At 40.3% G+C, this 13,248-nt stretch overlaps 1 protein-coding gene and 1 long non-coding RNA gene across 3 annotated transcripts; both read right to left on the bottom strand.

Moving 5' to 3' along the window:
• Positions 1–9: 9 nt before the first annotated feature.
• Positions 10–1,799, bottom strand: LOC133712713 (uncharacterized). Its single transcript, XR_009847559.1, has 6 exons — positions 1,611–1,799; positions 987–1,207; positions 787–887; positions 553–654; positions 308–367; positions 10–110 (listed from the first exon to the last, which is right to left on the bottom strand). It is a non-coding gene; the product is annotated as an uncharacterized LOC133712713 (long non-coding RNA).
• A 9,402-nt stretch (positions 1,800–11,201) lies between these two features.
• On the bottom strand, positions 11,202–13,198 carry LOC133708026 (uncharacterized). Of its 2 annotated transcripts, XM_062133474.1 has the most exons (6): positions 12,990–13,198; positions 12,724–12,894; positions 12,529–12,636; positions 12,367–12,433; positions 11,679–11,774; positions 11,202–11,508 (listed from the first exon to the last, which is right to left on the bottom strand). In XM_062133474.1, exons 1-6 carry the CDS (start codon positions 13,196–13,198, stop codon positions 11,413–11,415), a joined length of 747 nt encoding a protein of 248 aa, XP_061989458.1. In that variant the 3' UTR covers positions 11,202–11,412. The 2 variants fall into 2 exon arrangements, with proteins under 2 accessions (XP_061989458.1, XP_061989460.1); XM_062133476.1 differs by lacking the exon at positions 12,529–12,636.
• Positions 13,199–13,248: the final 50 nt, after the last annotated feature.

Raw genomic sequence — 13,248 nt, 5'->3', positions numbered from 1 at the left:
TCTCAACTATCCATCTAACCACTCACCCTCACCAGTTGTGGAAACTTTAATTTATGCACCTCAGAGCCAGTTCTTATCTGACACCCTTTACTCTCCAACACTTCTTTCACCTGAACTTGTCAACCAAACATGAGTTAAAGCCCTAGAGAAACCATTTACTTTCAGTTAAGACCCTGAAACCATGTGTTTTTTTTTTTTTTTTTTCCTTCAGGTGTTACACTGTTACTCCACAAGCAGCATCAAGTACGGTATATATATAAGCTTATAAACAATATTATTGATTATTTCAAAAGTAAAAAATTAGTACCTTCTTCACATAACAATGTGAACCCTGTTTGACGGTCAGCCACTGTGGGCCGCCAAATAGCTGCAGGGTAAACCAGCAAGGCCAAGAAAGTAAGTACATATAGACATGAAAACTCTTAAAGTATTAAAATGGAAAAACATCAATAATAAGCTTTCTGCTATCTAATTTATCATACAATACATGCTACTTTTCATATATATTGGCTTCTTAATCAAGTTCAGCTAAAAGGACACAAAATAATGCACCTGAAGTAGATGATGATTGCGACAAACTGAAAGCACAGAGAAAGCTGAGAAGCTCATAACCCCTTCTGAAGGACACCACAAGATTGAACTACATATTGGAATCTGCAGGTGCATAATCACATTACTTTGCCACCAAGTAACTAATAAACTTAACTGATATATTAGATAGTGACTAAGAAAAGCTTTAATTAAAGATATTACAGCTACGTTTCAGTCAATTCATGCTTAACTCACAAGGTAAGCCTTCAGAAATAGTTCAGAGTAGTGATTCAATAAACTGCCCCAAGGTTTCATTCCGGTCAATGTCTGGGTTACCCTCAAGCACCTCAAGATAACTGCAAGAAAAATCAAATACAGACATCAATATGACATGTCACTGCAACAGGACATTTTGAAACATGGCATGCATTTCATAAATCATTCAAGTTACTTACCTGATCAAATCATGTTTAAACTTGGTGATTTCTCGAAGCATTTTCCAGAAGTATGGGTTGAACAAGTTCTTCTTTTCTGCAAACAAGCTTGAGAGACTATTTCGACTACCCCATTCACAGCCCCGTCCTTTATCTAAAGTCACTGAGAAGGACATGTTGCATGTCTCCATATCAACTCCAAGGCTCTCAAAGAACTCCATCATATTTGGATACATTATTACCTACATTGCAATTTTAAATTTCATTCCACAAGTCCACAAACCAACATCAACGTTATTCATATGTATTTTATTTTGTAGTAATTGATAGATTATTTGCAAGGATGATGAGGAGAATTAACATTGACCAATTAACCAAGAAGGCTGGATCATTGAAGCTTATTCTTTCGTATTGTTTATAGTTTAAAATAAACTGTCTAGTGCAAGTTTAAGGATTGTGTTTATAGAAGTTGCACAGCTGATCTAACATATATATAGAACTAACTATGTGCATACATTTACATTATGTTCAAATTCAAGTTAAAAAGTACCAAGACAAGCAGATGGTTAATATTTGGATAATGAGAATATATTATAGTTGCAGAATTAAGGAAGAGACTCAGAGATCAAGCAGAGTGCTACTTACATGATTGAAGACCATGAAACCAAGGTCCAAATCAACACCATCATATGTGACAGTCCTGGCATGGCCACCCAGGTAGTCTTTTTTCTCATATAGAACCACTTCAACACCTTCTTTTGCAAGAACATAGGCTGAGACCAAACCACTAATACCAGAACCAATCACTGCAACTTTCATCTTTCACTTATCTTAGTTATATGTCAAACCCTCCTGCATGAATATGCATGTGAGTTAAGAATGAGAGAAATGTATCATGTGAGTTAAGAGCATATATATAGAAAATTGTAAAACTTCGTCTAAATCAATTTCCTTGTTTGTCATTTGTTTATTATACTGATACGATGTTTGTGCGAGATAAAATTTCTGCTTTTTAATAATTCTTTTATTTGATCTAGCTTAGATGACATCGATAATGGACTATATTGGTTGTGTTTTTCAGAAACAGAATCAGAGTCCAAAGGTTGTGTCGGGGTAGTTTAATGTGGCAACTAATATAAGAGTTTATATTGCACAAACAGCTGGCCAATAATGGAGGCATAGAGTGTTCTAAGGCATATGTATTAAATCAGACATGAATATTGAACGTTATCTCTATCTCTAGCCTTTGTTTCAGGCAGAGACGATCTTCAGGCGGACATGACAATTTTTTTTGTACGTCATAAGACTTGGCTAGAGGAGTAAAGGGAAGGAACTCAAGGGAGTTCCTGTAGAAAACTAGAAACTGAAGAGGACTCGGCCAAAATCAAGTACCTAAGCTTCAAGTCAAACAAGAATATTTTTTATATTTTATGATAAACTATTGAAGCGTTGTGGACTCACTACTAGACAGAACACATTTAATGACGTTTGAAAAACGTCATAGAAAGGTTTTCATGACGTTTTTCAAACGCCACAACCGACGTCGTCTCTACTGGTGCCGTCTTTGGTCTCACACTATGATGACGTTTGCAAAACGTCATTAAAAATCTTTCAATGACGTTTTTCAAACGTCATTAAAAAACTTTCAATGACGTTTGTTAAACGCCATAGAACCTCTTTCAATGACGTTCTGTAATTGTCATGGTAAAAAGTTTTATGACATTTGAAAAACGCCAGGAAAAGATATTCAATGACATGTAGTAAACGTCATAGAAAAGTTTTCCATGACATTTATCAAATGCCATTGAATTTTTTAATTTTTTCAAAAAAAAAATATTAATTTTATAATTAAATCCAGAAATCAATTTTTCTTTGGTTATCTGTTAATGGACTTTGAACTTTCAAGCATTCATTTATATATATTGGTCATTGCAAATCATTATTGTAGCTATTCTCAAAAACAAAAGCTCAAAATGAAAAGATCAATGTAGTACAAAATTTCTTTAATAGTTAAAATAAAATTAAAAATTAGAAAGAAAAAAAAACAAACAAACAAATAAACAAACTTTAAAGGTAACCGAACCAAACCGGAGCAGTTCGGTTTACTTCAAGTTTTAGTGTTGAAAATTTATAAAAATTTAAAAATTTTATAAAAAAAAAAAAAACTAACTGAACTGAAATTTTAGATTGATTCAGTTCTCAATTTTGGCTTAAAACCAAATCGATTTGAACCGTTCTCAATTTTGGCTTAAAACCAAATCGATTTGAACCGAACTCACCCCTAATGAGAAATTGAGAATAGTGAGAGATTGTGACATTCGTCTAAAAATTTCATCAAACTTTTCTTGTAATAACTTGTCAATCTATCCCATAAGCCATAGAACATGTGTTCATTATCCAAATTTGGAACGGTTGAAGAGTCGAATAATTTGGTAATTTCTCAGGGGAATGAATCAAGATAATGTTGAATCAAAGCCCTAGAGGATGCCAAACATAAGGCTCCGTTTGGTTGACCGAAATGTTACAATGGGAAAAGGAATTGTACTAATTTTCCTTTCAAGGATGGAATGGAATTGATTTAGCATTTCAATTTGTAGTGTTTTGAAGAATTCAAGACTTGAGATTAGGAAATGGTTTGAGAGAATTAATTTGTTAATGATTTTCCAATAATGCCCAATCAAATTAAATATGGAAGATTTTTTTAAAAAAAAAATATGAATCTAAGAGACAAGCTTTGGAACAAAGGATAGAGTTCAAAGTTGAATTCCATCAACAAATTTTTGGATTGAATTTTAAATTTGTAGAGATCTATTATAGCAAGAGTCATGAGAAAAATAAATGAGAGGAGATGAGAATTATTAATTGACCAGATTTTATAAGGGCTAAACAAGTAAATTTTCAATTCCATTGAGTGAAGGAATTGAAATACCACACCCTAGATGGTATTTCTATTCCGCCTCTTTTATGGAATTGAACTCCGGTCAACTCATTTATTTTACTTTCCTTTCTAGACTTATAACTTAACTAAACACGACAATTTAATGAAATGGGAAACCATTTCACATTCCATATTTGATTTCCTGACTAACAAACGGGGCCTAAGAGATAAGCCACATGGTCTAACAATTAAAATGGACAGTAAAATTTTCCATTAAATTGGACAGATAAATTTTCCATGTTAGCATCCTCAGATTGGGTCTACAAATGCAACATCATCCATGGACGGAAATTCAAAAGGAATGCTGAAAATCAATCAAGATAAGAATATTTAAACGAATGTATTTTAAGGAAGAGTTTTTAATGAGGACTATAGAATAAGGACTCCATGAAGACTATAACCTTTAATTACCAGCTCCAAAAAATCCAGATTCTCTTGGTCTAGGGTTTGACAAATTTTTGCTCATCCGGTGGCGGCTTGGAGTAGGTTTGGGTTCGCCTGGCCACTATCGAGTTGCTGCCGGACGAGTGCTTGAATGTTATGGCTTGGGAGGTCAGGAGAGAGGTTTTTGGCTCGTGGTATTGGCAGGTTGGTCGGCAAAAGGTTTTAGGCGGCATCTCTGAGCGTGGATGTTTGTTTGTCTGTATGCGCTTATCGAGGTCTTCCAAATCCAGCTGCGGCGTGGTTTTCGAGCTTCTAGGGGCGGCGGTACGCGGTGCTGAATCGGCGGAGCGGCTCGTGGGACGTAGTGTCAGGGCGCTGCTTCGGCGATGGCTCGTGGCGCCGTTGGTTGTCTCTTGGCGGAGCTCGGCGGCGGGACTATGGTTTGGTGGCGGAGGTCGTGTGCAGAGGAACTGCATCAACCTGTACATGTAGCAAATGGGTGAAGGAGATGATGTCAGGGCTTGGGTCAACCATTTCTTGCTGGGCCTAGAGTTGGGCCTCTTCTCTTGGGTTGCCCTCTAGGCTTTCTAATTTGGGCTGAGGTGGTTTGCCCTAAGCCCATCCCTATGTTTTTAGTTTATCTATTTACAATAATTTCCTTGTATTAGGAAGCTATGCATTTTTGCGCACTTTATGTATCTCGATCTAGAGCCACTGCAGTAGTACCAAAGGAGGATTCTCGCTATGTCTACATATTTCTTTGTCTAATGAGTGGGTCTATATGTATGTACCACTGTGGGTACTACCACTATCTTCTTGTCTACTGCGGAAGGGTATGTAACGGTCTGCTCTGGCTTGTAATGAATATATATATTGGCACCCGATTTGGGTTTGATTCAAAAAAAAAAAAAAAAAAAAGGACTCCATGAAGACTTTTAAATCAACGGTTGGTTGAGTTGTCCAAATTTTAGTTTTGATATTCCTTTAACACACAAGTTATCCAACCATTTATTTAAGAGAAAAATTCACCACCGGTTCCTCAACTTAGGTGCCAAGGCCAATTTAATACCCAGACTCACAACACTACCATTGTGATACCTGAACTCCATTTTTGTTATCAATGACATGCTTCCGTTACTCTTCCATCAATGCTATGTTAGATTCGACATTTCACCTATTTTATTAACTAAAATGACATAATTATCCTTCAAATTCTGACCCCAAAAAAAATATATATCCTTCAAATTCTTTATCAATTTAATTAAATGGTTATGTATAATTTTTTCTCTCTCCACTTCTTCTTCCTTTGTTTTTCTTTTGTTTTCTCTCTTCCTCTGCAACAAATCATAACCAGAAGTTCAACTTATCAAAAAAGAACAAGAAAAAGAAAAGCATTGGAAATTTTCCAAAGCCAACTGGAATTGACCGTCAATCAATGCAAACCAAACATCACCCGAAACATGTGTTTGAGCCCAAAAGTAATTTTGCCAAGATCCCTTTAGGGGATTTAGCATAACAGGCCGATACCTGCGGCCCAAAAATAAGTTTGCTTGGGTTTGGGTTACAGCTTCACCCATTCCGAGATCCATAAGGAAAACGAGCCCTTATTGGAATCAAGTAGCGGAGATTGAATAGGAAACTTCAATCAATAATCCTTCTGTGGCAAGGAACAGTCGAAACCCTAGGGTATAAATACCAGGTTTCAACGACGAAAAAAAAAGAACACAACTCTTCAATCAACTAATCGCAACGATTATCAAAGTCTCTTCGGAGCAAACCTACCTTCAACCTAGTTGAAAACCAGCGAAGCAAGGGTAACGCCCTCGCAACCCAGCGAAGCTAAAGTCACGCTTTAGCAAACCCTGTGCTTTCTCCTACTTCCCGGTGATTGCTCTGCTTAGTCTACAATACTAAGTATCGACTCGGTGACGCAAGAGATCACAACACAAGCCCTTATCCGTAAGGCAAGAAGTCCTTTTCCGAAAGGCATAGAAAAGAACCTTGTGACGAGGTTGGTGCTCTCCTCATCCACATCGTTTGATTCAGAAGTCAGGTTAAGGGACTCCCCGACGACTGCACCCCACAGTGCTGGCACACCTGCGCACGCTCAAAAGAGACTGTTTGCAACCAGACTGGTTTTGGAGCCAAACATTTTGGCATGCCCAGTGGGACCACGCTTAGAATTTCTTCGCTATCGCCACCATTGGGAAGCCAAGCGAACGCTAGAGGCTCTGGATCAGGGCCTGATCAAGCCTTCGCAGTTGGTTAAATCTCCTGAGCAATATCAAAAGGAGATGGAAGCGCTGGCCGCCAAGCCATTAGTGGTTCCTCGTGGCTTTCAGAAGCAAGCCAGCGAGGTATTAGGGATGTCCAGGCCTAGTATTTTCTGCAGGATTACCAAAGAGAGGACACCGTCGCCGGCTAGGAAAGAAAGCTCGCCAACCAGGCGACCAAGCGTCCGGCGCAGGTTGTTCCGCGAAGAGCCTGAAGCCAAGTCCTCAGTTTTTGAGAGACTGGGGGGCAAGGACAACACTTCAAACACCTTGCAGTGGAGACCTAAGAAATTTCAAAGCATAGTGGTCGCGGCCCCAAAAGAGGTCCCAACAGCGGAACAGAAGCCGGACCCACAAGGCAAGTCACCGTGATACAAGAACACAAACAGGATGAGAAGCTGATCCCTGCGGAAGAGTCGTTGGTGGCTTTGGTGGCCAGGCAGTTCAACACTGAAATCCCAGTAGATGAACCCAAGCTCAACCTTGAAGATGACATGGACGAGACAGAAGTGGTTGACACCTCCTGCAACATGGTTTATGTACTTCCGGCGAAATACGCTCTGCCAGTCACCGCGCAGGAGTGTGTAGAAGTTGAGGAAGCTAGCGAACAGCCTCTGCAGATTACCTCAGCAGCAACAACACCTGTGGAAGAGGCACTGTTCCTTGAGACTGAAGATGCTAATAGCAAGGGTCCCTTCATGAGCTTCACAAGACCAACTCCTGCTATGGTACAACACATGAGGCCTTTGTATATCACGGTAGAGATTGGCGGCACCAAGGTTAGCAAAATCATGGTCGATACTGGAGCCGCGGTCAATGTCATTACTACAAGAACCATGCAGCTGTTAGGAATCAAGAAAGAGAAGATCCAGTCCACGTCCCTCAAGGTTAAAAACTTCACCGGAACTGTAACGAAGACACTGGGCCTACTATTCCTGCGTATCAAGGTCGGTCCCGCAGAAGGGGTTTATGCTTTCTTTGTAACAGATTGCTATGCAGCCTACAGCGCCATTCTAGGCCGGGACTGGATTCATCGGAGCTATTGTATTTCGTCTACTCTCCACCAGGAACTGATTATGCGGAACAGGGTTACTGACAAGGCTGAGGTGATTAAGGCTGATCCTCTCCCATTCCCTGTTTCTGCGAATTATGTAGATGCCAGGTACTACTTGGAACCCATTGCTCCATTACAGGTCAGTGGCATCGAAAACAAGGGCCGCCCCACAGGGGTGACGGCCTCTGAATTGCCACAGTGGGGACTCACGCTCGCGAAAGAATACCTGGAAAGGCCTGGCCACGCTGTGCCCAATACATTGAATAATTAATGAATCGCGACCTTCCAGAGGAAGGGGTAGAGGCCTTCCATTCTCTGTACGAAAGGTTATCTTCGTACTTGGTGGAAAAAGAGGCCTATGATCGAGTCGCGACCTTAGAAATTGTTAACGAGGAATTCTCTGACCATGAAGAGGAAGAAGAGGAGATTCAACTCGCCCCAGCAGCATTGGATGACACGCCTCCAAAGGTTAGGGACCCTACTGAGAAAGTCAACCTGGGAACGACTGATGAGCCCATGGAAGTGGCTATCAGCACCTATTTGGAGCCTAGCGAGAAGCAGAGGCTCATTGACTTGCTGTTGGAATACAAGGATTGTTTCGCGGAAAAGTACGAAGACATGCCAGGCCTATCTTCGGACTTGGTTTGCCACCAACTGCCAACGTCTCCTGATAAGAGGCCTGTGAAGCAGGAGCCGCGAAGGATGAACTCAGAGACCCAAGTTTTGGTCAAAGAGGAGGTCGAAAAGATGCACAAGTCAGGCATCATCAGAGTGGCCAAATACAATCAGTGGCTATCCAATATAGTGCCTGTTCGCAAGAAAAATGGCAAAATGAGGGTCTGCGTGGATTACAGAGACCTTAATTTGGCTACCCCCAAAGACGTTTATCCCATGCCGGTCGCGGACATGGTAGATGCAGTTGCAGGGCATGAATTGTTGTCCTTCATGGACGGAACCGCAGGGTATCACCAGATTCCGGTCGCGGAGGAGGATAGACACAAGACCGCGTTCCGTTGCCCAGGGTTCGCGGGAGTTTTCGAGTATGTGGTCATGCCCTTTGGACTAAAGAATGCTGGAGCCACCTACCAGAGAGCCATGAACGTAATCTTCTGTGACATACTTGGAAAGATATTAGAGGTTTACATAGACGACGTGGTCGTAAAGTCCAAAGAGCGAGGGGACCACATTACAGACCTTAGAAAGGTCTTTGAGCGCATGCGGCTGCACAAACTGAAGATGAATCCTGCCAAATGCGTTTTTGGAGTTCAGGCAGGGGATTTTCTGGGGTTCATTGTTCACCAAAGGGGCATTGAGGTCCCCGAGGACAAGGCGAACGCGGTCATCAACGCGTCTCCCCCGCTAACCAAGAAAGAATTACAAAGGTTATTGGGTAAGATCAACTTCCTGCGTCGGTTTATTTTTAATTCTGCAGGAAAAATTCAGCCTTTTTCCCCACTTCTGAAGTTACAAGGACAAATTGAATTTGTCTGGGAGCCTAAGCACCAAGAGGCTTTTGACAGAATCAAGGCCTACTTAGCGAGCCAGCCGGTCCTTGTCCCCCCGCCCCCCCCCCCCCCCCCCCGGCCTGGATTCCCACTAAAGTTGTACATTTCAGCGGCTGAGGCTTCCATTGGCAGCCTACTTGCTCAGGACGATGAGGATGGCATCGAGCATGTTATCTTTTACCTCAGCAAGACACTCACAGATTGTGAAACGAGGTACACTCCAATGGAGAAGCTCTGCCTTACGTTATATTTCTCAGCATGCAAGTTGCGACATTACATGTTATCCTTTACGACTTGCATTATCGCTCAGACTGACTTGGTCAAATATATGCTATCGCGACCTATCCTGAGAGGTAGCATTGGTAAGTGGGTACTCGCCTTGTCAGAATTTTCCCTACAGTATGTCCCACAGAAAGCAGTTAAGGGGCAAGCCATCGCAGACTTTCTGGCACATCACCCTATGTTGGACGTACCAGCGGTGCGAGATTTGGAGGTTGCGGCTGAATTACTAGATCGACCAAACTTGGCGTGCTTACCAGAGTTCGCCGCGCTATATCAAGCCACAATTTCACTCCAACCCTGGGTCTTATACTTTGATGGTTCACGAACAGAAACAATGGCAGGGGCAGGAGTAGTCTTAGAAAACCCGGCTGGCGACCGCTTTTCATACTCTTTTCAACTGGAGTTCCGGTGCACAAATAACCAAGCTGAATATAAGGCCCTCATTATAGGCCTAGAGATGCTACTGAAACTAGGAGTCAAAGACATCTAGGTCCGCGGGGACTCTTTACTCGTCATTAATCAACTTCGCGAGAAGTTCCGGTGCACGAGCTACTTGCTTGCGCTATACTTGGACAGCGCTCTTGAGCTCCTGGTCCAATTTGATGACGTGGACTTAGAACATATTCCTCGCGAGCGCAACTTTGCGGCCAATGAACTCGCTCAGATAGCTACCGGCATTACTTTGAAATATGGGGTTCGCGAGAGGATTCTCAAAGTAAAGGGCCGCACGTTTCCCTCATGGCTCGCGAGGTCTGTTTTAGACCCTATTGACGTGGATTGGCGGGTCCCCTTAATCGCCTACCTTAAGCAGCCTGACTCCTCTACCGACAGGAAGATACGCTTTCTCGCGCTTAATTATTTTCTCAGGAATGACGAGCTGCGGCGCCGTGGAGAAGACGGTCTGGATTTCAGGTGTGTATATGGCCGTGAAGCTAAGTGCTTAATGCGCGAAGCACATGCAGGTATCTGTGGAGCTCATCAAGAGGGTCCAAAGATGCGGTGGTTAATCAGAAGACATGGCTATTACTGGCCCAGTATACTAAAAGACTGCATCGCATTCGCGAAGGGTTTCCAGGATTGCCAGGCACATGGGCCAGTCCAGCACATTCCCAACATACCCATGCAGCCTATTATTAAGCCTTGGCCGGCACGCGGCTGGGCACTCGACTTGATTGCGATGATTCATCCTCATTCATCTCTTCAGCACAAGTTCATCATCGTCGCCACTGACTTCTTTACTAAGTGGGTTGAGGCTGAGCCGCTCAAAGAGGCTTCTGGTGCCACCACTACTACAAAAAAAGCATTTAAGGACGTTCGAAAAACGTCTTTGAAAACTTTAGATGACACGCAAAAAAAAGTCATCTATCAAGGAGTCATTGTAAGTCATTTTTTAAGACGTTTGAAAAACGTCCTAAAATATCTATTAGGACACTTAAAAAACGTCCTTGTAGCTTTGAAAGAATGTCGTCTAATGTCTACTAAGACGTGATAAAAGCGTCCTTAAAACTTAAAAAAACGTCATGTAAAGTTTATTAGGACACATTTAAAGTGTCCTTAAATCTTCAAAAAAATGTCCTGAAATATTTACTAGGACATTTTGAAAATGTCCTCTTAGCCAAAAAAGATGTCATTGTATATATTGAAGGACTAGCAAAAGATGTCTTTATAAGGTAAAAAAAACTGTCATATATTATATACGAGGACACGCAGTGTGTGTCCTTAAATTAAAAAAAAACGTCATTGTAGACATTATATGATTTAAAAAAAAAGGACAAATAAATGTCCTCTATTAACTATTAGGACGCACTATTTTTGTCATGGAGATTCCAAGCAATGTGTACAAATTATCCCAAGCCTCGTGGCATCCAAAATACACATGCCAACCACAAGTCTCGGTGAGATCACATTACATGTACTTCTAGTGCTTACAAAAAGCTAGCTGATCTAAACTTTACATGGGCATGCACAAAAACTCAGCTTAATATATACATTTCAAAATATACTAACCAAACTATTCTACATCATCTTGGAGTAATGTTTCAACAAGATCAGCCCACTCTACTCGAACATCATCTATCTCTTCTTGATTGTAACTTTGGTTGTTGAACTGCAACAACAATCAATATAAAGCAATAAATTTCCTTTTATTCTTTGTTTCCACAAGTAATACCAGCAACCATGTACAATAGTCTTGTTATTTTTACCAAAACCAACATAGAAACAATTTTTAATTGCAATAGTAATTATGCTAGCTAGTCTGATCATTTAAGAGCTAACCTTGCTTCTTGTTAATATGGTTGGATCTTCAATGATTGCTTTCATGAACCTCATTACGTAATATCCACATTCCACTTTTCCCGCTTGAGTAGGACACTACAAAGTTCAGTTAAGTAAATTGGTAAGCATATCACTATAGATATATAGAAAGATGGAATACCAATAAGAAGGCAGATCTTTTTTTTTTTTTCCCTCTTTCCTAATAATGAGTTAAAGATAGACATGCTTAGAGATGATGATCAGTCATTGAATTTGACAAATCATCATAATAGAAGGCATACTCCTAATCACAAACAAGTAAGATAAATATGAATTCAAAAAGAAGATTCTCTTGTAAGGTGTGTATACTTGTATAAACACTTTCCAAACATCATTCATAGAACATCTCCTGTCAATTTATCATTCAACATATAAGCAACAAGCTATATAGATCAATTATATAATATGGTCCATGCATATTTTGGCATTTATTGTCCATCTCACATTTGCATTTGTTAACAATAACAATAATAGATTCAACAGTCAGGTGCTACAACAACACATCTGAAACTGAAAGAAACAAACACTTGGAAAAAGAGAGATAGAGAAACGAAGAGGTGTATTAGTCTAAGGCACTTCGGCTTTAAAATTGAACTGAACTAAAACTACAGCAGTCAATATGGAGATCATAATTTGAACAGATTATAACCTGTATGATTTTCCAAATAGCATTTTTCCGATTCCTTCCTTTTTGGGCATTAAACATTCTTAGAGCACTGCACGTACACGTGTATATGAACACATTATACACTAAGAATAATGTGTCAAAACCAAATGAAATCTCACATAACAAAGTAAGAGAATTACGTACACGTCTATAACACCTTTTAATCCATGATCTATGTCAACAGGATTAAGAGAGTCCAAGTAATACACCATATCACTATAAGGATTAATTACAACCATAACCCAGTGAAACCTACATGAAACAAATGAATTCTACAGCTCTTTATTGTCACACACAAAACTAAATGAAATTAAACATGGAAATTTTAGATTAACTTACCCAAAATTGTAAGGAGCAAAAATCAATTGTTGTTCCTTGCTTTTCTCTAATCTTACTGACAACGCAAACGATCTTTCATCTCGTTTTCCAGAATCATGAGAGAAGGAAGATGGATCCGCAAATCCATACAAGTTATCCTTATGATCTTTCTTTAATGATGACCATAGATGTCTTAAGCAAAACAAAGCCAACAATTAACATCTTAATAGATAATACTAACAATTTTGAATGAAGTAGATACTTAAAAATCATGGTTATAGCCTAACCTCATGTAGATTGTCATGCAAACAGTAGACAGTGGTTCCATCGAACAAAATTCAATGATGTCATCTTTGTTAAGGTAAGTTTCTTGTTCATATCCAAAGACACCAGAATCAATGGCCACCTTCAATGGTTTTTCTTCTCGCATTGTCCTAGCAAATCGCAATAGAAATCGTACAGATAGAGGCATCTTGTACAAGTTTTGTGGCAACATGGGTTTAAATGATGCATTTGGAGTCTTTAGCTTGGGCCAACAGTGACACA

The sequence above is a fragment of the Rosa rugosa genome, chromosome 5 (genome assembly GCF_958449725.1).
Source record: "Rosa rugosa chromosome 5, drRosRugo1.1, whole genome shotgun sequence".
Classification (NCBI taxonomy): Eukaryota; Viridiplantae; Streptophyta; class Magnoliopsida; order Rosales; family Rosaceae; genus Rosa; species Rosa rugosa.
The sequence above is the reverse complement of the archived record's forward strand: the minus strand, read 5'-3'. Positions and strand labels throughout refer to the sequence as shown.